Below are 21383 nucleotides of genomic sequence, written 5' to 3' on the forward strand. Positions count from 1 at the left end.
TTTGGTGAATACCAGATATATTTCCGTGTGGAAAATTTTGTATGAAGACTGGGCTTTAGTCCGTTTAGATAAACTTGGAAAATGGAAACGTGTAGTGCAGATTATGTATATAATTATAGAAAGGTTTGGAAATATGAAATTTCATCAAATGTCATGTTCAGACTTAATTATCATTATTATCACTACCATTAGTCATATATTCTTTTATGTAAACCCGTGTTGACCCTGTCTTCCATATAAAAATGACCTAATGACTTTGGTTTAATTAGTAACATAAATTTTGTGATGTCTGCTAATAAAGCTATCAGACAATCATGATCCGAAACACACAAAATTAAGATTTTAAAACTCATCATGCAATTATTCAAAATCAGCTAATATTTTGTGTTCTTTTTAAGTATTTTCAAAAGTTTGAAATTAAAATTATGTCATATTTATCGAGTTCACATGTATTATATTGGACCTTGAACAATTTCTAGAAGGGAAAATAATATACTCTTCTTGCACAAATACACTATCTTTCAATGGAGATTTTGTGATAATATAACAATATGTTATGGGAAAAGGGAAGGTCAAATTATTAGTTTCTTTGGATTTTCATGGAAACCACCCAAAGCAAGGTCAAGTTTTTGACGTACAATGCATGCGCATTGGAGAAATCGAATAAAGTGGCAAGTCTAATGGTCAAGCTCTATAGATTATTAGCACCATCTTCTTGAAATGGTTTGACGCGTAATTGACTAATGGTTAAGACATAAATTCTCTTGATATTTTTAATCTTGTATAGCATAAAATATTGCAAACAATAATTCTAATAACACCCCATTGAAAAAAATCCAAATTTTTTTGTATAATTATTCGATCGAGCAACATATTGTGATTGATATATAATAAAGATCAAGTCAATAATTATTTTTCATGCATCAATCACTACTTACACAACGATTTTTTTTTAAATTAAAAAAAAAATTGTGAGAATAGTTAGGCACAAAAGGGAAGGTGTATGCTTTGTCAATTCTTGCGTGTGACTAGGAATTTTGAATTGGGGGATTTGAGAAACAGTAGAATTGGTACTGTGCCCAGATTTTCTACCATTTCCCAATTTGGAAACCTCAAATAAGGGTAGGTCGCTAGGTTGGCATAGATAGAGTGGTCCAAAGGGTGTGGTGGTTAACAGTCAGTATATGACATAAACACTTTTTGTTCCTATTTTCAATGGAAGACAGTGAAGGAATAATACTTGTATATGCAAGTACTGATATGATATTTACAGGAAATTACAGAAATGCCAAGATATTCATAATATCAGATATACTTATTATCAAACCCAAAAAAAAAGAAAAAAAGAAAGAACTAGAACCATGGAGGCTGATAGAACCAACAACCATTGCAATTTGCAACACCTATTTGCTCCCTAAAGATTTCAGATTTTTACCATATAGAAAGAAAGCAGCTTTTAATATAGCTTCACATACCATTTCTGATAAATGAAGTACTTTTTTGTTGGAAAAAATATATAAATAAAAGAAATTGCAAGACTTGTAGTCATCTTAAGAAATAAGAACCATACATATACATTCACCAAAGCAAGTACTTCTTTGTCAAAAAATAAAAAAACAACTAGGTACTTAATGCTTGTAAATTTTGTCTGAATTCATATACTTTCAATAATTCTGCTGTTATTCAATTTCTTTTACAGTTCTGATCAACTCTTTAGTGAATTATTTAGTCTTATATCAAACTTCATAGGTCAATATATGACCTTTCACTTTGTCCAAAATTACGTGTGGAATTTTTCATTCCAAGTAATCACGCAATCAATACTTGAACAAATTAAGACATATTAACATCACATTTACATGTGATGAACATTTTTACAAGCACAAGCATTTCTCTCTATAACACACAGTCACACACACACACTTAAAGAGAAACTACTTGAGTCTTGTAATAGGTATTTCTGTAATATTATACAAAAAGATGGACCATTTGGAAAGAATGTCACCTATATAGTACTGGGTTGGTTTGTTCAAGCCACACGCTTCAAGCCAAACATCCAAAAAGCAAAGGAAGAAAGAAAGGTACCAACTCTTAGCATTGCTTGCTTTTCCTTTATTCAACACACACTCTCTCTCTCTCTCTCTCTCTCTCTCTCTCTCTCTCTTACATACTGCAAAAATTGCTAATATATGTCACCATTAGGGTTTTTAGAACTATGTGTTCACATTGTTTGATTACAATTCCTTGATTCTACTAGGCCTTTGATGAACTTCCATAGGAGGGGAAAAGAAGAAAAAGCACTAAAGTAATATATATAGAAAATTTGTTCCACAAAAATGTAACATATATGCTTGTTATTCCTAGTGGCATTTTAGAACCAATTGATTGGTTACTTTATCTTTTTTGTGAACCAGGAATTTGAGCGTTAAAAGGATAAAAATCCCATTTTTTTTCTGCTTTCTCTAACAAGGAAAATGGGACGGAGAAGGGTGTCAATCTCAAGGATAGAGAACCGAACCACAAGACACGTCACCTTTGCAAAACGAAGAGTAGGGTTGTTTAAGAAAACCCATGAACTTTCTGTGCTGTGTGATGCCCAAATTGGAATCGTGGTCTTCTCAAGCTCTGGAAAGTTGTATGAGTACTGCAGTGACACATCTGGGTATAGCTTTAAATCTTATATTTTTAATGTTTTCTGCTTCATTTCTTGTTCTGCAAGTTTTGTTTTTATGGTTTTTTTTTCTTTTTTGTTATAGTATCTCAAAGTGAATAATATTGCAGGTTTTGTTGATCTTCAAAATGGGATCTTTTATCTGTGTATTTACTTATGAGATTCTGAATTTATAATTTTATATCATGTTTGAAACCATGCACTTCACATCTTGTCCTTTGTTTTGATAAAAGTTTTGGATTTGGTCTCTTTAGTTGTTTTTCCTAAATGTTATGGCTAGGGTTTTCTCAGTCATCAACTTCGTCTGGTTTCTCTCTCTCTCTCTCTCTCTCTCTCTCTCTCTCCATGCCATGTTATTTTGTCAGTTTTACAGTTATAACTTGACCAGCTGATGATTGCCTTGACCTAGCCTAGCTAAGCTGCTCCATGCTTTTTTGGTTCTGGTATTTTTATAAAATGTTACTTTTGCCTGAGGCAAATACATGATGATTATGAATTTATGATCTCAAAGTTTAATTAGTTTCAGATCTCTACCTCAGTTGGATATATTTTTCTGACTTCTGTATCGATCTTCTTGACTTGTAATTTTGTACTTTTATAACATGATCAGATTTCTATGTTCTATGGAATTTTAATTAATTGGGTAAATTAACTTAGTTTTTTTTTTTGAGTAGATAACTTAAGTTAAAATGTAAAGAGTTATGGCCAGCCCCAAAAAAATGGGGACTAGGTTTAATTGTTGTTGTAGTAATATATATTTCTTGGGGAAAAAATATTGGCCTATATTTATGCTCACTACAATTAGTATTTTAGATAATTTCTATAAAATAAAAAAGCAGAATGTGGGAGGATTTATGATTCGGTACATGCTGCATGCAGACTCATTTTTGTGTAAAATATGAAAAGAACCCTTTTCTTTTTCTTTTCTTTTTTTTAAGAAAAAAATAATCTTTTTTACGTAATATATATATTTTTTAGAAAATATTTTAAACTATAGCATTTAATCTTAATGATAAATTTTTATCATCAAATCAAAATACTAATCAATTTTTTTTTTACGTATATATATATATATTACGTAGGCAAGAGCAGCTCTTGAAATCAGGATTAGAATCTAGCACCAAAAAGAAAATAGGTCCATCTTTTGTGGTTCAAATAAGTTCTTTTCTCTTTATTGTTCTTTCAATTTAATTTCCATGTGTCAAGCTCATTGTGAAACCTAGTGGCTTTAATAATGACATAATATATTCCAACTGACATCTAAGAGCGACCATGTTAGGATCAACATTGGTAAAAGGTAATCTTTATTTGGGACCTTGAGAAAGTGTGGTATATGACTTTTGAATTTCGATATAGCCATTGTTGCTGTGAAGATAATAGTTATCATTATTATTTGTCCAATAAATATGATTCATCCAACTTTTAATGGTTCATTTTATACTCTACTAACTCTAGTGTGTCATGTGTCTATTTAAAAAAAATTAGAATACAAAAAATAAAAACCTTTGATTATATTATAAGAAAAGTGAAATAAATATATGACAAATTGCAATCAATAAAATACATGGTGGAACATCTAAAATGGAATAGAAGATATTATTCTTACTTGTCACTAGAAAGATTATAATTTTTTTTTAAGAATCTAGAAAGATTAGTATTTGTTTGTGGAATTGAACTAAGATTTATGATATTATTGGTTCAACTAAGGACTTTATAGTATGATATAAGAATTGATCTCCTGTAGTTATTTCTTCCACAAATTTTTTCCTTAATATATTTCATTTAAAAGGTCAAATATAAAGAAGAAAATAAATATTTAGAGAGAGAAGGAGAGAGCAGAATTAATGCTTTATATGGTTCAAATCAATCTAGTTTTACTATTTTGTATTGTTCATGTATTATAAGAACTCAATATAGGGTGTATATATACACACAATGATTGGCCTATAGGGGCTATTGATTATGTCTTAATCAAGACATATCAATTACCCTTGACTCATGACATAAGAAGGGGCTATGATTAAATTATGTACAAAGTAAAACATAGAGGGCAAATATACTAAGTCATAGAAAACATGTGCATATACTAACATCTCCTTCAAACCTAAGGTGGAATCTTAAGTTTGGAATTGTAATCTAATGAAGGAAACCATGAAGGCAAATGACAGAATTAGATGTAGAATGGACCAAATCGACAAAGAATAGGCCAGATAAAATGTAAAATGAATTGACAATTGAGAGCAATTATAATGATGGCAATGGACAAAGACGACTTATGAATGTCGGAGGACGACTACAAGGGCCTGAGAATGGTTGTACTAGTGAACAAGGAGTGGTTGCGATGGTCAAAGAATGCCACACTTATGGCCGGAGGAACATTGATGGATAAAGAAGTCGTGGTGATGCATGGGAGTGAGTGATAGAGATGAAGCAAAAGGACAAATGAGTGACAGCCCAATTTGTGTGACTTGGAAGCCTTAAATGGGAAAAGGAATCCCAAAATTAGAATCTACACACGTGAAAAGAAAGCTATAAAGTGCCCTATCCATAGAGAAAAGTAGATTGTGAAAGATATTTTGGGACAATAGCTAATAGTGACTATTCCAAACTTTAGTTAGTTTTGCTAGCCCGTATGGTGGTTAGTAGTGACTAAGCCAAGTGATGCTTGATGGTGGGCTACTTGAACCCTATTAAAAATTATATAAACTTGGCTCTAATACCATATTAAAATAAAAAAGAAAATAATAAATTTGTAGAGGAAAGGAAAGAGCAAAAATAATGTAGCTTACAACATGTAACAACCTAGAATCATATAGTAAACTAGATATAGCTCTATGTCTTCTATTGCATCCATTTTAGTAATGATAATTTCCAAATCAATAGATTTTAGACTCTAATTTGTTAAGAGTGAGACAAAGTGCAGGGCTTTCATTTGATTACTGCTATATATTTAGAATGTATTTTGATATTTTGTTGATTCCCTTAAGACATCTGATGTCAAAATATTTCTCGTAGGAAATTATTTTCAAATATTGCCATATTTCCATGTTATTGATGGCTTTTGCTCCAACCAACCCATAATACAATTATATTCAATATCAATGTTTTTTTTTTTTTTTTAATATTCAAGATCAACGTTTTTTTCTATTACTACAGCATGGAACATATCATAAGAAGGTACAAGATTGCAACAGGGACTGATCAAATTCCAGAAAGCAATGACCAGCTGGTACGTACATCGCATCCCAATTGTAATAGATTATAAACACGACTAAAGGTTCTAAGGTTTGCCTCTTTACTATGTGTAGGGGCAGATGCATGGTGAGTTGAAAAGGATGCAAAGAGAAACCTTGAGCCTTGAATTGAATTTGCAACGTTACACTGGTGAGGACTTGAATTCTGTACAATTTGGAGATTTACATGAACTTGAGGAAAAGCTGGAAAACTCAGTCAACAAAGTTCGAGAAAGAATGGTATAGTGTTTTTAAATATTCTTATGGGCTTAATTAGCAAATATATATAGAGAGACAATTTGAATCACATCATTTTATTGCTAAACATTCATTATGGAAGTTATTAAGTTCTAATTGTATTAAAATTATACATGAAATGTTGCCTAATATAAGTTTGAGAAAGTTGGCTAATATAAGTGAGTGTGTTTGACATAATCTTTTTTTTTTTTTTTTTTCTTACTGGAAATTACAGTTCGAGCTCTTACAACAACAGATTGACAATCTTCGAAGGAAGGTAAATTGTGCGATCAGTTAAATCACCTCTCTCTCTCTCTCTCTCTCTCTCTCTCTCATACACACACGTACCATTATTATTATTATTATTGAACCTTTGTCATCTCATTCCCTTCTGTTATATCTAATCATTAATAATCCTTCTTGTTCACATTTAGGGGAAAATGCTTCACGATGAAAATGAACATATGTGCCATCTGGTGAGCGTAATTCTTATATGAGCTTATATAGAGTTGAATGCTACTTAATTAGTTTGTATCATGCATGGCCCTCGCGTGTGGATTTGACAAGAAATCCATCATTCTCAATCAATTAGTACTAGAGCCAAAAACATTTTTACAATGGCAGCTCTTGTTTTTTAAGCTTACTACTAGCAGACATGATAAACTAATTAAGACTAATAATTGTTTTAATTCTTTATTATTGCAGATTCAGCTTAGGGAGAATCAGGTAGCTTTGGAGCATCAGGCAGCATTAGATCAACATCAGCAAATGGCCATGGTAGCTAAGACTGAGGATCGTCGACGCGTATTGGAATCATTCCCATTCTCTGTAGAAGAGCAACCTAGTTGTGGTCTTCCTCAGGTGCCTCCAATCTTTAATCCATATCGTCTACAGCCTACTCAGCCCAACCTTCAAGATTTCAGTCTCCACCTCCCCGACTATGGTACTTCCATGTCATCATGATGAACTTATTCTCTTTAAAAATTGAGTCAAGCTAGGTGGTTTATAAATTGACAAAATTGTGTTCATTTTGTTGGTCTTTATATATATAATTTTTTTAAAACTTTTTTTTTTTAATAATCTTTAAAGCTTTTGTGTACTATTTAGCATTAGTGGTGGAAAGTGTAATTTATAACCTATTATTTTTAAGTAGAACATGTAATTCTGAGAATTTCCCAGAGAGGTATAAGAGATTGTTAATGAAAATCTAATTTGTTTCTAAGTTGCATATTCATCTATTATTACTTATAGTCATAGATACATATAACTAATTAAAGTTTGCATTTGCACCTTTTGCAGTTTGACAATGACTGGTAAGGAGGCTTCTGGTTGGTGACTTGGCTTGTATCATGTTGGCATAACATGATGATATATAATTTCCTTTTAACGTACTTATATATATAGAGAGAATAAAATGTGTTTCTGTAAGTACTTAATGTGGATTTTCTTTCTATGTTGTGTGTGTTATAAAGAATGATGAGGACATATGTTTGACCAATAATTAAACAGGATTAAAACTTATTTTATTAATTTGATATCCTTTATGAGAAAAATCATATTCAAGTTCCTCTTCCCCACTTCTAATAATTGAATTAAAAAATAGTTAGAACGCTTTCATAAAAAGCTACTTGGTCAATTACCATGTGTTTCAAACAAATATAAAGCCAACTTTTAAAAGTTTAATTCATTTTTACATAGGATTAGTTTTAAAATGTAGCTTAAACGGTTTTGTGATTTATCAAATTAACATCCTTTAGCTTTCAATAGGATTGATTATTTTGGTTCTTCAAACCATAGCACAATCATTTTTATATACTTTTTTTGGATATTAATATCTTATACTACCTTAAAATTAATACAAATGTAATATATTAAGAATTGATTTTATATGTTTGAAACTAAACAAATTTTAAACTTATTTTATTATTCAGACGTTAGCTAAGTTTTGTGTTTTTGCAACGATGGGCTAAATTAAATTAGTTCAACTCTTAACTGATTTTGAGAGTTCACTAAGTTTGATGCAGTTAATCTAAAGCCTAAAATGATTGAGTTTTAAGCCTTTTATTAAATTGATTCTGTATGTAAAGAAAAATATTAAGAATCAGATTCATATACAAACTGTGTTAGAATCAATTTTATATCTTAGCTATTGAGAGGGAAAAAAAGAGAGGAATTTTACAAATATTATCCATGAACTTTGAGGTTAGTGTAAATTTGGTTTTTGAACTTTGAGTTTGAACAAGTAACTCCTAGACATTAGTTATACAGCAAAACGATATAGAGGGCGTTTGGATTCAACTTATCCCAGCGTTTCAGCGTTTTCAGCTTTTTTTTTTTTTTTTTTTTTCTTTTTCTTTTTCTTTTTCTTTCAGCCGTAGTTGTTGACTAATTCCTCATGAACAGTGCATCCGTGCACTGTTCATGAACCCACAAATTTCACTTTTCAGCAACTTTTTCATTAAAAATGGGTCTCACGGCACTATTCACACATTTAAAAATTATTTTGCTACAGTGTTTTCAGTTTTCAGCAATAAGTTCTATCCAAACGGACCCATAGAAGCTACAAAATGCACTTTTTCCAATGTTTTCTTAGGCCCCTATCCTCACCAACAAACAAATCACATTACTTCTAGTCCACTAGAGACAATGAGATCCAGATGATGAATTAGGCACATTGTCCTTTTAGGTTATGTTGGGGTTGCCGGTATATACCTATGCTAAATTGTAATGTATCATCTATTTTCAAAATGATTTCCAAATCCTCAAACTATATATTTTTTTTCAAGGATTTAAACATACACACAACAACAACTACTAAGATTTAATCCTAAATTCTTAGGTTTAATTATAGATCCTCAACAAATGAATACTAATTGGCCGCATATACATACATATATACATACATACATATATATATATATATATAAAATCATACTCTCAATTCATCAAGATCGGTTACATGTGTTTTAAACTTACACACTCCAATAAAACCATTTGTCAGCCATTTACATCATTCTTGCTTTAAACATGACATAATGGAGCATTGCGGCTCAAAAGCTAAATGCTCATAGTTCAATTTTATTTGTCCTTGTGTAATGTATAAGAATATGTCAATATAAGATACCATCGTGAGACAACTATCATGGATGTCTAATACTTTCTTATGCGTGACTGAACTTCTAAATTTAAACTCAAGTTTACGGTTTTTGACATTTATTTTAAACCTTATTTGAGGTTTGAAATAAAAACAAAAGGTGACCACGAATGCATTAGAATTCTAATAATTTGTGAATTCGCAATTGGCACGGTATATGCTATATTTTGCCAAGATTTACCATTTCAGCACAAAAAATGTCAACAACTAGTCTGCTAAAGCTAAAAAATTTACAATATTGCTACAGTACTATCGCATATTTTGCGATGGTACTATAGCAACATTCTAAATCCAAAAATTATTATTTTATTCTACCTATAAAAATCTGCCACCTCTCTCCACTGTTTCATTTTCTCTCTCTCTCTCTCTCTCTCTCTCTCTCTCTCTCTTCAGAATATATTATTTTATTATGTAGATATATTATTTTAATGTGTAATATGGTAAAATAAAAGTTGGGATGTTGAGTGTATTGTAAAATGGTATTGCATAATTGATAAAGTAGCCTTTTGAAATAGTAAAATAGAATAGGATGAAATTATCGAATGAGAATGCTCTTAGAGCATTCATATTAGTCTCACAAATTTAATATTTCAGCAAAAATTTATCTAAACTCAACTGAAACAAGAGTGCATCAGTTTCACTAAATTAACTAAAGTTTTTAAAGAGGATAGCCTCATCTTTACATGTAATGAGCGTCTATTCTCACTAAATTAAATTTCAATGTTGATAAAGTATTGAGACTGATGTATGTATATGAAAATAACAAATAGCTAAAAAAGCAAAATTAAAGTTTTTTGAATTAGTTTAACTAAATATTTGAGAAGACTAATGTGAATGCTCTTACACACCTTAAAAATAAATGTAAATATACGAAGTTAATCCTTATTGAAAATGTTAGCAATTGAATAATCAATAATGTTAAGGACACATCTCTTCCTACATCTAAACCCAGACTCTACTTAAGTCTTAGCTATTAATTGGTGCATAAATTGACAGAACATGTATAAATATTGTGGTAGGTCTATGTGAAAAAAGCAAAAGTAAAGTTTTTTGAATTAGTTTAGCTAAATATTTAAGAAGACTAATGTTAATGCTCTTACACACCTTAAAAATGAATGTAATTATTTGAAGTTAATCCTTATTGAAAATGTCAGCAATTGAATAATCAATAATGTTAAGGACACATCTCTTCCTACATCTAAACCCAAACTCTACTTAAGTCTTAGCTATTAATTAGTGCATAAATTGACGAAATATGTATAAATATTGTGGTAAATCTATGTGAAAGTGTTAAAATTCAATCCCCAGTTGACACATACAAAGTATAGGAAGAGATGGCGGACACTATTTTTTTTTCTTAAAAGAAAAAAAAAATTAATGACAATGATTTATCACAAAATAAACAAGAACAAAAGGGAAATGAGTATATAAATTTCTTTTTCCATGACAATGATTTATCACAAAATAAACAAGAACAAAGGAGGAAATGTATACATATATATATACACACACAACCCAAGCTAAGAGTTGTTCACTATTACCAAAATATCCTTTAGAAAACCATAAATAGACAGTAGACGTTAGCTTTACTCTTTCGTCTCTCTCTCTAAAGCCTTCAACGGCTTTTTTTTCTCTCACTCTAATTGCCCGAAATTGGAACCCTAACTTTCTCGGATTTTCTGGAGAAAATGACGATCCACCTAGAAAGTTCTCAAATTTGAGCCCCACAAGCTAGTTTTCCATAATACATACCAAAAAAATAATAAATTTGAATAAAAATTTCGAAACCCAGAATTTTAAAATAATAATAATAAAAATAAAAATGACGGAGCTCGATTTCTCAAAGAAAGTCGCCGATAGGTATCTGAAGCGCGAAGTTCTTGGAGAAGGTACCTATGGAGTCGTCTACAAAGCCATTGATACTAAGGTAGTACTTTCTCTCTCTAGTATTTTCTTCTTTCTTTTTTTATTAGGGTTTAAGAACTGTCTGTGCTGAAGAATTTTAGCTATTCTCTGTTTGGTTTCTGAGAATTTGTTTTTGGGAAAAATGAAAATTTTGAGTTCTGAAAGTTTGATTTGATAGCTGAAAGAAGTTCAAGAAAAAAAGATTTGTGAGATTTTGTGGTTTTATGCTGCTTGGATTTTTAAATTTTTTTTTTTTTTTATATAATTGAAATTTTAAATTAGATTGTATTTGGGTGTGGAGCCAAAAAAAAAAAAAAAAACCCAGATCGAGAGAAAAAATAATTTATTTGGGGAAAGCTTAATAATTAGTTTTGGATATATATATATATATATATGTTCTTTAGGAGCTGAATTGACAATTAGACAGTCAAAATTGTTTACTTGAAACTTCTAACTTGTTGGGTTGAAGTTAGTTTTGTATTATTTTACGAAATTTTATCTGAAGTTATGCATGCAGCCATTGAGTCTTGAACTTGTTTCTAATTGAGCTGGGGCTCATTGACTGTGTTTTTACATTAAGTATGCAATGTACAAATATAACTCAAATGGTCTCAGCGGTTTTTGGTGTGGGTTGGATTTTAGAGAGAATATGTTAAAAACACATTTGGCTTTGAAGTAGACTTATTATAATGAATAATTTTAACCATCGAGCGTGCAGACAGGACAGACAGTTGCAATTAAAAAGATTCGGCTTGGGAAGCAAAAGGAAGGGGTAAATTTTACGGCACTTAGAGAAATTAAACTTCTCAAAGAACTCAAAGATCCGAATATAATTGAGTTAATCGACGCGTTCCCTCACAAGGGTAATTTGCATCTTGTGTTTGAGTTCATGGAGACAGACCTTGAAGCTGTTATCCGTGACCGGAATATATTTCTTTCTCCAGCTGACATAAAATCATACCTTCAAATGACACTCAAAGGACTTGCTATTTGCCACAAGAAATGGGTTTTACATAGGTATTGTTTTTGTGCCGACAAGCTTATTTGTAATGTTGTTTACTTCTAAGCAGGATTTGTCTAAGATGCGTGTGACTTTTATTTGACAGGGATATGAAACCAAACAACTTGTTGATAGGATCTAATGGACAGCTCAAACTTGCAGATTTTGGTTTAGCACGAATATTTGGGAGCCCAGATCGCAAGTTTACTCACCAGGTTTGCTTCTCAATGTATAATTGCATGGTGATTTCCTTAACTGTTCAAGTTCTATTATCATGAGTTTGAGATCTTTTGGGATGAATTTATTCCTAGCCCTTCAGGTACTGCTTTTGTTGAAAGAAATCTTATTTGGTGTGGTGCTTAAATAATTGTGAAGTTAGCTGCAGTAGACGACGACCTTTTCCTGCTTCTAATATTGAACATTTTTTGTTTGAAAGTTGGCTGTGTTCTTCTTCTGGTCATTTGAGGGATTCAAAGAAAGTTTTTGATGTGTTCACATGACAAGAAAGCTGTGGTCAATAAAAAAATTATTAGATTTTTTAAATATGTAAGTAACAATAATGCGCTAATATTGTTATTATTATTAACTGTTCTGACCTTTTTCCCCCCTTTTTGTTAAATTACTTTTTTCCTTATTGCTATATTATGGACAATGTGCTATTGTATAATTGTTGTTGTGGATAATATTATTAGTGTTGTTGTATATGCCACTGGTATGATCAAGTTTGTGGGGAGAGAAGAGTTGATTATTTGAGAATTACAAGTAGTATGCTCACACATTGCATGGGTTAACTAAAATTCATATGTAAAATAAGAAAAGATTTCATAAATTTCATTAAAATTGTGGAATTAAAAAGTTTAATCTACTTTATGGTGTGGTGAGACTCTTTAGGGATAAAATGTCTTATTTGTATAAAATTAAGGGATAAGGGCTATTTAATGTAATAAAGCCATACTCTTATGAATAGGTCTTTGCGCGATGGTATAGAGCACCTGAGTTGTTGTTTGGTACCAAGCAATATGGCTCTGGGGTGGATGTTTGGGCTGCAGCATGCATATTTGCTGAACTTCTCTTGCGTCGACCTTTTCTGCAGGTAAATTGAAAATTTCATGCTTACTAATTCTAAAAAGTTCTTTACCTATCCAAAAAAAACTAATTCTAACAAGTTCTGGCTTGTGGTTTTGATTCTTGCAAAATATTGTTGGTTTAGATCTTTTACTTTAGCATCTATACTGTTAGTATTTTGTGACAATATATGTGTGGCTTGGTTTCATATCTTATAATGTTGTTTGCATTTATGTTGATTTCTTCGTGGCTAGTTTCATATCTTTTGATAGTGTTTCCCATGCATGTACTATCGTTTGAAAGTGGAAGATTGAATATCTCTTATATATCTGTTAAAATATATTTTTGTAAAGGGAATATGAGAAGGTTGTACATCAAATTGTGTTTGGATTGTCAGATATAAGTTCATTTGTGCTACTTGCATTGCATAAGTTGTTTTGAGCTGATGTTCACATCGAAGGAACTGCTTTCTTATAGTCAATTTCTTTCTAGTATTGGATGATGATTAGATGTATGTGGTCTTTGTGTTGGCAGAATTGACCACTGTACTAGATTCACTAGTAATTTCTTCAATAGGCTTGCGTACTGTATGATTCAATGATTGCTGTAGGCAGTATCCAATGCCCTTCTTTTTTTTTATTTAATTTATCTTTTTAATTTTAGATTGTAACACTTGGAGATCTTCTTGTATCCTATTTGTATCTTGTTTTGTTGTGAATTGATTACTTATAAAAGAATTTTATTTTCCTTTCATATTGATGATTGTTACTTCTTTTATTTGCAACTTTGCTGGCCAATTTGGCTAAAATTAACATGGGGGGTACAAGCAGTAAAAAGGTATATGACAAACATGAAGTTGTGGAGTATAATTAATTAGACAGTCAAAGATACGTCTGGCCAACTCCATTAGTTGATAAAGGATCCATTGCCACAATCAGTTAGGATTTAGGCTAGTAGTGTTGAGTTTTCTGACTATCTTGACTTCTATTGTTATGTTATAAAATATTTTATTCTCCTTTGATTCAAGTGATTATTTTTATATCTTTCATGGCTTGATCTTGTCTGCTTTTACCATCAATATTTAAAGAAATCCAGGCTTGCATTTCTGATTCTCACATCTTTTTTTATTTTTATTGTTTCATAGGGTTCAAGTGACATTGATCAATTGGGAAAAATCTTTGCTGCATTTGGGACTCCAACACCTTCTCAGTGGCCCGATATGGTATACCTTCCTGATTACGTGGAGTATCAATACGTTCCTTCTCCCACTTTACGGTCACTGTTTCCAATGGCTAGTGATGATGCCCTAGATCTGTTATCAAAGATGTTTACTTATGATCCTAAATCTAGAATATCTGTGCAGCAGGCATTAGAGCATCGGTGTGTCACTTTTTCCTTTACCATTCAGACCTATGGTTAGTTTTGGTTCCCTTCTCTCATCTATATTTTCCTATTTAGGTACTTTTCATCTGCGCCTCCACCTACAAACCCAGATAAACTCCCTAGACCTGCACCGAAGAGGGAATCTAGGGCCTCAGATTCACATGATGGTCCTACTGTCTTATCACCTCCAAGAAAGTCCAGGCGAGTGATGCCAGAACGTGATGGTTTTGAGGGAAATGCATACCAAGTAGATAAGGTTGATGATCATGTTGGTGAAATGAGACAGGCAGCTGGTGAAAATACAAGCAGGAATGAACCAGTACCAATGTCAATAGATTTTTCTATCTTTGGAGCAAAACCTCCAAATAGACCTACCATTAACAGGTAAAAAAGCAATATTTATGATGTTATTTCGTAATGGTTTTAACCTTTGTAAGTTAGATGTGCATGATCTGTAGTTATGCTTGAAGATGGACTTTAAACCTTGTATCAATATTCTTGAGATCAAAAATAGTATGGAGACATTTTAAAGCTAAAATTGAAGCATAACACAACATTTTTTTATTTGTTATTATTGATAAATTACACACACATTCAGTGGGTCTTGAACCAACTACTTTACCCCCCACCCCCACCTAGCACTTGTAAGGGGGGAAGTGCCAGTTTAGCTAGAGCTCATTGGTAAGCATAACATGACATGATTATTTATTATAAAGCATATCTCTGAGCTTTTACAGGTCTATTGATCAAAACAGCAGTCACTTAAATTTTTTGTTTTTTGTTTTTTCTCCCCTGTCCCACTTTGTTGGTCCATTTTTCAGATTCCAATTTAAACATTAAACTTTAAGGTAAAAATGTAAATTGAAAAAAATTGACCCCTGAAAGTTAAAAATATATTTTCACTAAATTTTTTTTTAGAAAATCTCAAAATTTTCCCTTGAAGTGGTAATTTTTTGACAAGGAAAAATTTTTTCTCTTATTTTTCTTGAAGAATGGGAAATCCATATGACATGTGAAGATACAATCTTTGAAGCTGTAAAAGCGAGTTGCTTGGGTGATTTTTGGATCACTTTTTGATAAATCTGATTTTGAGGGTCCCTTATCTTAGGTGTAGAAAGATCCTGGTATTATTGCTCATCATGCCTTACTCATTTGGGGACAGCTGGCAGGGGTTTTGTTAGTTTTGGTTTAAAAACCTTCTATCAAGTCAATAAGTTATGATAGACAAGTTTGCTATTGAATGATTAGGTGAGAAATTTTTAATTCTTTGATGGTATACATTAGGTAATACAAATCTTGTCAAGAATATGATTAGTTGTTATGGTATACTGAACAACAAATGCATAATGGATTTATCAAAAATAAAAATTCATAATGGGGAATAAAGGCTGTCTGAATTGCACCATTTAGATTTTTTTTCTCAATTCTTATTGCAATTAAGCCTGGAAGGTAATGAAGAGTTATATTATTACTTGCTGATTACAACTTTTACAAATTAAAAAAAAAAAAAAAATCTAGCACATAGCGGACTATGCCTCATATGGTACAACTATATACCTCAAGTGCTTGAAGAGCTTTGGACACCCTTGTTAACCAAATAAAAAACAAATAAATAAAAAACCCAAAGAACCTATATCTTAGATTGGTTGAGCTTATTAAAAGTCATAAAAAAAAAGTAGGAATGTTTCAATAGGTGAGAGGCTAGCTTCGAAATATGCTCATGTTAAAATTTCCAAATTGGTTGTAGCATACGAATTATGGATTGGGAAAAGTTATTAAGCAAGATTTGATTGGACAAATCTATTATTTTAATTTCCTCTATCATTTGGCCAAATGTTGCAAAATTCGCTCCATTTTTTATCCAAGCCCATATAAAAATCAATAACAATTAAAAAAAAATGTTTAAATATATTGCTTATTTTATCCTAATATAAAGCAAACCCTCATTTGGACAGTAGATAAATAGTGCAGACTGTGGTGTCTGGCACTCTGTAGTCACATACATGCACATGTTTGTTTAAGACTATGGTCCATCACCTTTCTTGCTTCCCTATTCAAGTTCTATCTATGGGCTGGGTGGCATGAAATGATCTATGTGGCTGATCCAATTGGTTGGCATTAAAAGCTTGGTTGAGTTCAGAGTTCCTTACTCTTCTTGTCCACCCTCCTACCCCTTCCCCTTTTATCTTGCCTGAGTATATTCTTCTTTATTTATTTACTTCCTTATTTGGGCATCATGGGAGACAGGCTAGGTATCAAGGATAATTTTTCCAATCTTGTGCATGGGAATTTGAGAGATGTGACTTAGTCAGAAACACAAGCATAATTTCTGCTTGGTTTTTTGAATTAATGGCGAAATTTTTTAACCTGCCATAATTTTATAAGTTGTATTTAGTTAGCGTTTGGTTGGGGTGATAAGTAGTAGGATGGAAAAAAGTGGGGAGAAAACATCATTTTTGTAGTTTAGTTGAGAGTGGAAAAGGGAGTGGAAAAGGGAGTGGAAAACTGGTGGTCTGAGGTATATTCCACCTGGGCTCACAAAAAAAATTTCTCACTAAATCGGGGACAAAAATGGGAGAGAAAAGTGTGCATCAAGCTAAAGTAATTTTTACTCTTGCTACAGCTACCCACTCACCCTTTTTTGTCTTATTCAAACTTTGGTTTTTGTTTTTTTTTTTAATTTTTCTTGCACTTCCTATCTAACACTTTTTTTTCCGTCCTATCTAACATTCATCTGCTACATCATTTTTCCCCCTAGTTTCATTTTTAAAAAATATATTATTATTTAATAATTATTCTAAAATCTGAGTTAAAAAAATATATATTTAACTAATTCTGTTAGCCATGTTATTTTTTATTTATAAAAATGAATTGACAGAGAAAGAAGTTTAATAAGGTAATAATTGTGATGTGTCATTTTTATAATGTGTCAAATTACTTCTTACATGCGTAATAGGGACATGAGAGTACATTTTTACAAACTACCTTTTTCATTTTCTCATTTATCTTCTCAACCAAACAAAGGATTTATATTAGTTTTCTATTCTTTCACTTTTTATCCTCCCAACCAAACACGCATGATGAAAAATAAAAGCTTTTCTTTCCTCTTACTTTTTTATCCTCTTACAATTTTCCATCCCTCCACTTTGCACCTACTTTTCTATAAGAATATGTGGAGGATGAGTTTGTGGGCTTGAAACCACCAACTGTGTGCATGCAACTTACTAATAAAAAAATTCCTTAAACGCAAAAGCTACCTGGAATGAGGTTTTGAACAGTATCATAAGACCAAACCTATCCTTATTCATTTAAGACAAACTGTAACTGACCTGGTTGCTTTGGACTTTAAACTCATATTAGTTACATAATAAATTAAGGTATCATATTCATTGTGAAATTTTCTACCTGAAAGTAGAAAAGATATACATTACGACTACATAACAAATATAAAAAACTTACAAGAAAAGGGCTAGATTAATGTAAAATGTGTACATATTGGCTTAAAGACTAAAAATAAAAAATATATATATATACACACACACGCAAGATAATTTCCAAAATTTCAAATTTATAAGAAAAGTCTAGATTAAAGGGAAAAGTTTAAATAATTTTACACTAGAATCTTAATATTAAAAAAAAAATCAAAAAATTTACCTACATATTATGTCCATATCATTATCATCTGAATTATAAACTTGGAACTGAAGAATAAAAGTGGGTTCAACATGCTGCACAAGTAAAGGAGTCTTTGGAATGAATTTCCCTGATTGGGATGAAGTTGGTTTGATAGGTTGGAAAAAAATCTTTACCTTATTTAGAGATCGGATTTTAAAATGTTAATTTCTTGAAAACGTGCAATTTTAGTGTTTTCATTTCATTAAAGTAATACTAATAGGTACGAACCCTCAATAGCTGCAATTATCTGGGTGCTTATTGATATAATACAATATCTTTACTGGAATCCATCTCCATCTTTTACCTGATGCCAAAATTGGAAAATCTGGAATATGTTTTTTAATTAAACAAACAAGTGGAAATATGGCTTCAGAATCTCCATTTTCCTGAAGTCAGAACATGCAGAATGTGTTTATGTTTGTTATGTATAGCAAACCTTGTACTTAAATGGTTGTATTATTCTTGATTCATTCTTTTGCTTCTTCTGCAGTGCTGACAGGACACATTTGAAAAGGAAATTAGATCTTGAATTCCAACACCCTGAGTAAGAACATTTTATATCAAGTATACTCAAATCCTGATTTGGTCATTGTCTACTTATTGATGGGCTAGCATTTACGAGGTATGTGGTTAATCTTTGAAGGATGTTTTATTAGCTGGCTAGTCAGCATCTCATTCTCTTTATCTGCATGCATGCCTTCTATTGGCTGATTTCTGTGTGAAGATTATAAGAAGGAAGCAGCTATATATGAATTTGAGGATCATCCATTTTTGTAGGATTGAAGTTTGGTGGTCAAAAATAACTGTTGAAGGAGAAAAAGGAGATGGCATGAAATAGTGGCTTCCTTGTCACTTTGAAAGGGAATTTGTACTATAGTTCATGGAAGACCAAAATTTTGGAGGAATTTTATTTTTTTTTTTTTTTTAAATTCTTATTTTACTATAGTTGATGCTTGAGAATAGTAGAATTATGGTTTGAGGCAATTCAGAAAAAAAAAAACATTAATTTGAGTGTACTTTGTATTTCACCAGATGAGGAAAGTGTGATAGCCAAATTTACATTTAATTGTTTTATGAATAAGTTCTGTGAGAACCTCTAGAAATATTTTCCATGACAAGGTGGAGTCTTATGCGTTTTTTTCATTTTTGGTTGAAGAATGTGAGTTTCTGTATGTACTAGTATTCACTGCAGGTTTTGTATCTAGATTTTCTTTTCTGACGGGATAATTTTTCAAATTATTTTATGATTTTACCTTTTATTTGTTTTTAAGATGAATGGATGACTCTGGCTAAGAGAACTGTTCGGGAAACTGGTTTTCTGGAACCCGGTGTTGTGTGTCGAAGTGAACTGTCTGGGAAATTGGTTCTCTGGATGCAGTGTTTAGGCAATGTGATTGTGATCTGTCCACGTGCAGGAGCCAGTTTTCCATTTTTATGTTTCTGTTGATTCGGTATAAATAATCAATACTTAGGTGAGTTCCGAGAGACCTCTTTCCTGATGTGAAATGTGAAGGAAACTGTAATTTTTATTTACTTTTTGGTTACTGAAAAAGGAAAGTTGCCACTGTAAATCTCCCTCTTTTTGGTTCTTGTTTCCCATCTCTGTTTCATTATTGAGTCCCCCCCCACCCACCTCTCTTTTTCTTTTGATTTTTTTTCCTTATAAAAAGTGGGGGAGGAGGATTCAAACTTAGGTTCTTCCGGGAGATGAGGCAATGCCACTAAGCTACAAGACTCTTGAGAATGATATTTATTGTGCTTAATGATATTTATTGTGCTTTAAGCAAAGAATGGCTAAAAACTTAATGTTAAGGTCTCTAGAGTAAGAAACAAGTGTCTAAAACTTCATATCCAGACTGATGCAGACATTTTTTTGGTTGTGATAAAAGCATGAGAAACTAAAAAAATGAAGTTTTTCCCTAAATTATGGGGCTGATAACCAAACTTTGGATATCTGGCAATGTGTTTGATTATAGCTAAGCAATAGAAGTCTTTATCATTAGGCAGTTACTAATGGGCATGCACTTCCCATCCATTTAGAAATGAAAATTTCAAAGTTGGATTCAGGAGAAGACCATTAAACTTGAGTAATGCTTACAGAAAAAGAAAGTATAATTTAACGTGAATCCATCTGAAGAAATGGAATTCTAAGTTTTTCATAGGATTTGTACTTCGCCATTTATCTCTCATAAAATATTGGTACAGGTGCTCTATGTTCCATGTTTCCAACATATCAGCTAATGGCTTGTGAAGTATTTTAGTTTTTTTTTTTTTTGAGAGATAATTACAATATGTTGCTTACCCGCAGCTCAAACCTTTTTCCCTCTAGACTCTCAAGCACTTTGTACATGGGGAGGTGTCAATTCAACTACAGGGCCTTTGGCCAATGAAGTATTTTAGTTGGGACTTGGGAGATGTGGTTTTGGTTGACAATTTTGTGTAAAAACCCAATTTGGAAGAAGAACAACATAATAAATATTGGCAATTATCATTAGCTTGTTATCTCATATGGTCCTATCTACATGCTACAAATTCAATGTTTCCGATTTTCCATAGAATCTTCAATGGCTTTCCTAGATACTTTCGTCCGTCTTTATACTATGTGAGTTTTGTCCCAAGAAAAATAGAGAAGATTTCAGCCGGTGGCCTCCTCCTATATGAGGTACGAGTGAGATTCTTCGTGTGCAACTGCATTAGATAGCGCATAATTTGTCTATTTTGCACCAAAAAAAAAAATATATATATATATATATATATATATATATTTTTTATTTATATACCTACTTTTACAAAACACTTACATCAGTTTATCTATTATACACTATTTTTACATAAATAATATTTTTTTATATTCTACTCTTATTATTATTTTATAAAAATAATAAAATACTTCTTATCTCACACGTCTCCTCTCTTCCCACAAACTCTTCGCCGCTCTCTTTGCCCTAACCCACCCACAAATTCATCCCTCAAAGTCTCTGCCTCTCTCTTGTCCCCAACCTACAAGCTAAATTCTTTGCATCTCAAATCCCTCGTCTCTCTCCTTCTTAGATCCCGTAT

The 21383-nt window shown here is 31.7% G+C and overlaps 2 protein-coding genes across 4 annotated transcripts; both read left to right on the forward strand.

Annotated features, from left to right (window-relative positions):
• Positions 1-2062: 2062 nt before the first annotated feature.
• On the forward strand, positions 2063-7677 carry LOC142641974 (MADS-box protein FBP24). Of its 2 annotated transcripts, none has more exons than XM_075816303.1 (8): positions 2063-2081; positions 2415-2662; positions 5828-5900; positions 5980-6144; positions 6377-6418; positions 6576-6617; positions 6847-7084; positions 7441-7677. In XM_075816303.1, the coding sequence occupies exons 2-8, from the start codon at positions 2475-2477 to the stop codon at positions 7443-7445; spliced, it is 753 nt and encodes a 250-aa protein (XP_075672418.1). In that variant the 5' UTR covers positions 2063-2081; positions 2415-2474; the 3' UTR covers positions 7446-7677. The 2 variants fall into 2 exon arrangements, with proteins under 2 accessions (XP_075672418.1, XP_075672419.1); XM_075816304.1 differs by having other exon boundaries at positions 5986-6144.
• Positions 7678-10821: 3144 nt separating this feature from the next.
• Positions 10822-19894, forward strand: LOC142643717 (cyclin-dependent kinase D-3-like). 2 transcript variants are annotated; one of them, XM_075818426.1, is made up of 8 exons: positions 10822-11222; positions 11919-12217; positions 12307-12415; positions 13168-13293; positions 14410-14645; positions 14724-15032; positions 18814-18945; positions 19101-19542. In XM_075818426.1, exons 1-7 carry the CDS (start codon positions 11118-11120, stop codon positions 18869-18871), a joined length of 1242 nt encoding a protein of 413 aa, XP_075674541.1. In that variant the 5' UTR covers positions 10822-11117; the 3' UTR covers positions 18872-18945; positions 19101-19542. The 2 variants fall into 2 exon arrangements, with proteins under 2 accessions (XP_075674541.1, XP_075674543.1); XM_075818428.1 differs by lacking the exon at positions 19101-19542 and adding an exon at positions 19595-19894 and having other exon boundaries at positions 10892-11222.
• Positions 19895-21383: the final 1489 nt, after the last annotated feature.

Source organism: Castanea sativa, chromosome 7, assembly GCF_040712315.1.
Source record: "Castanea sativa cultivar Marrone di Chiusa Pesio chromosome 7, ASM4071231v1".
Taxonomy (NCBI): Eukaryota; Viridiplantae; Streptophyta; class Magnoliopsida; order Fagales; family Fagaceae; genus Castanea; species Castanea sativa.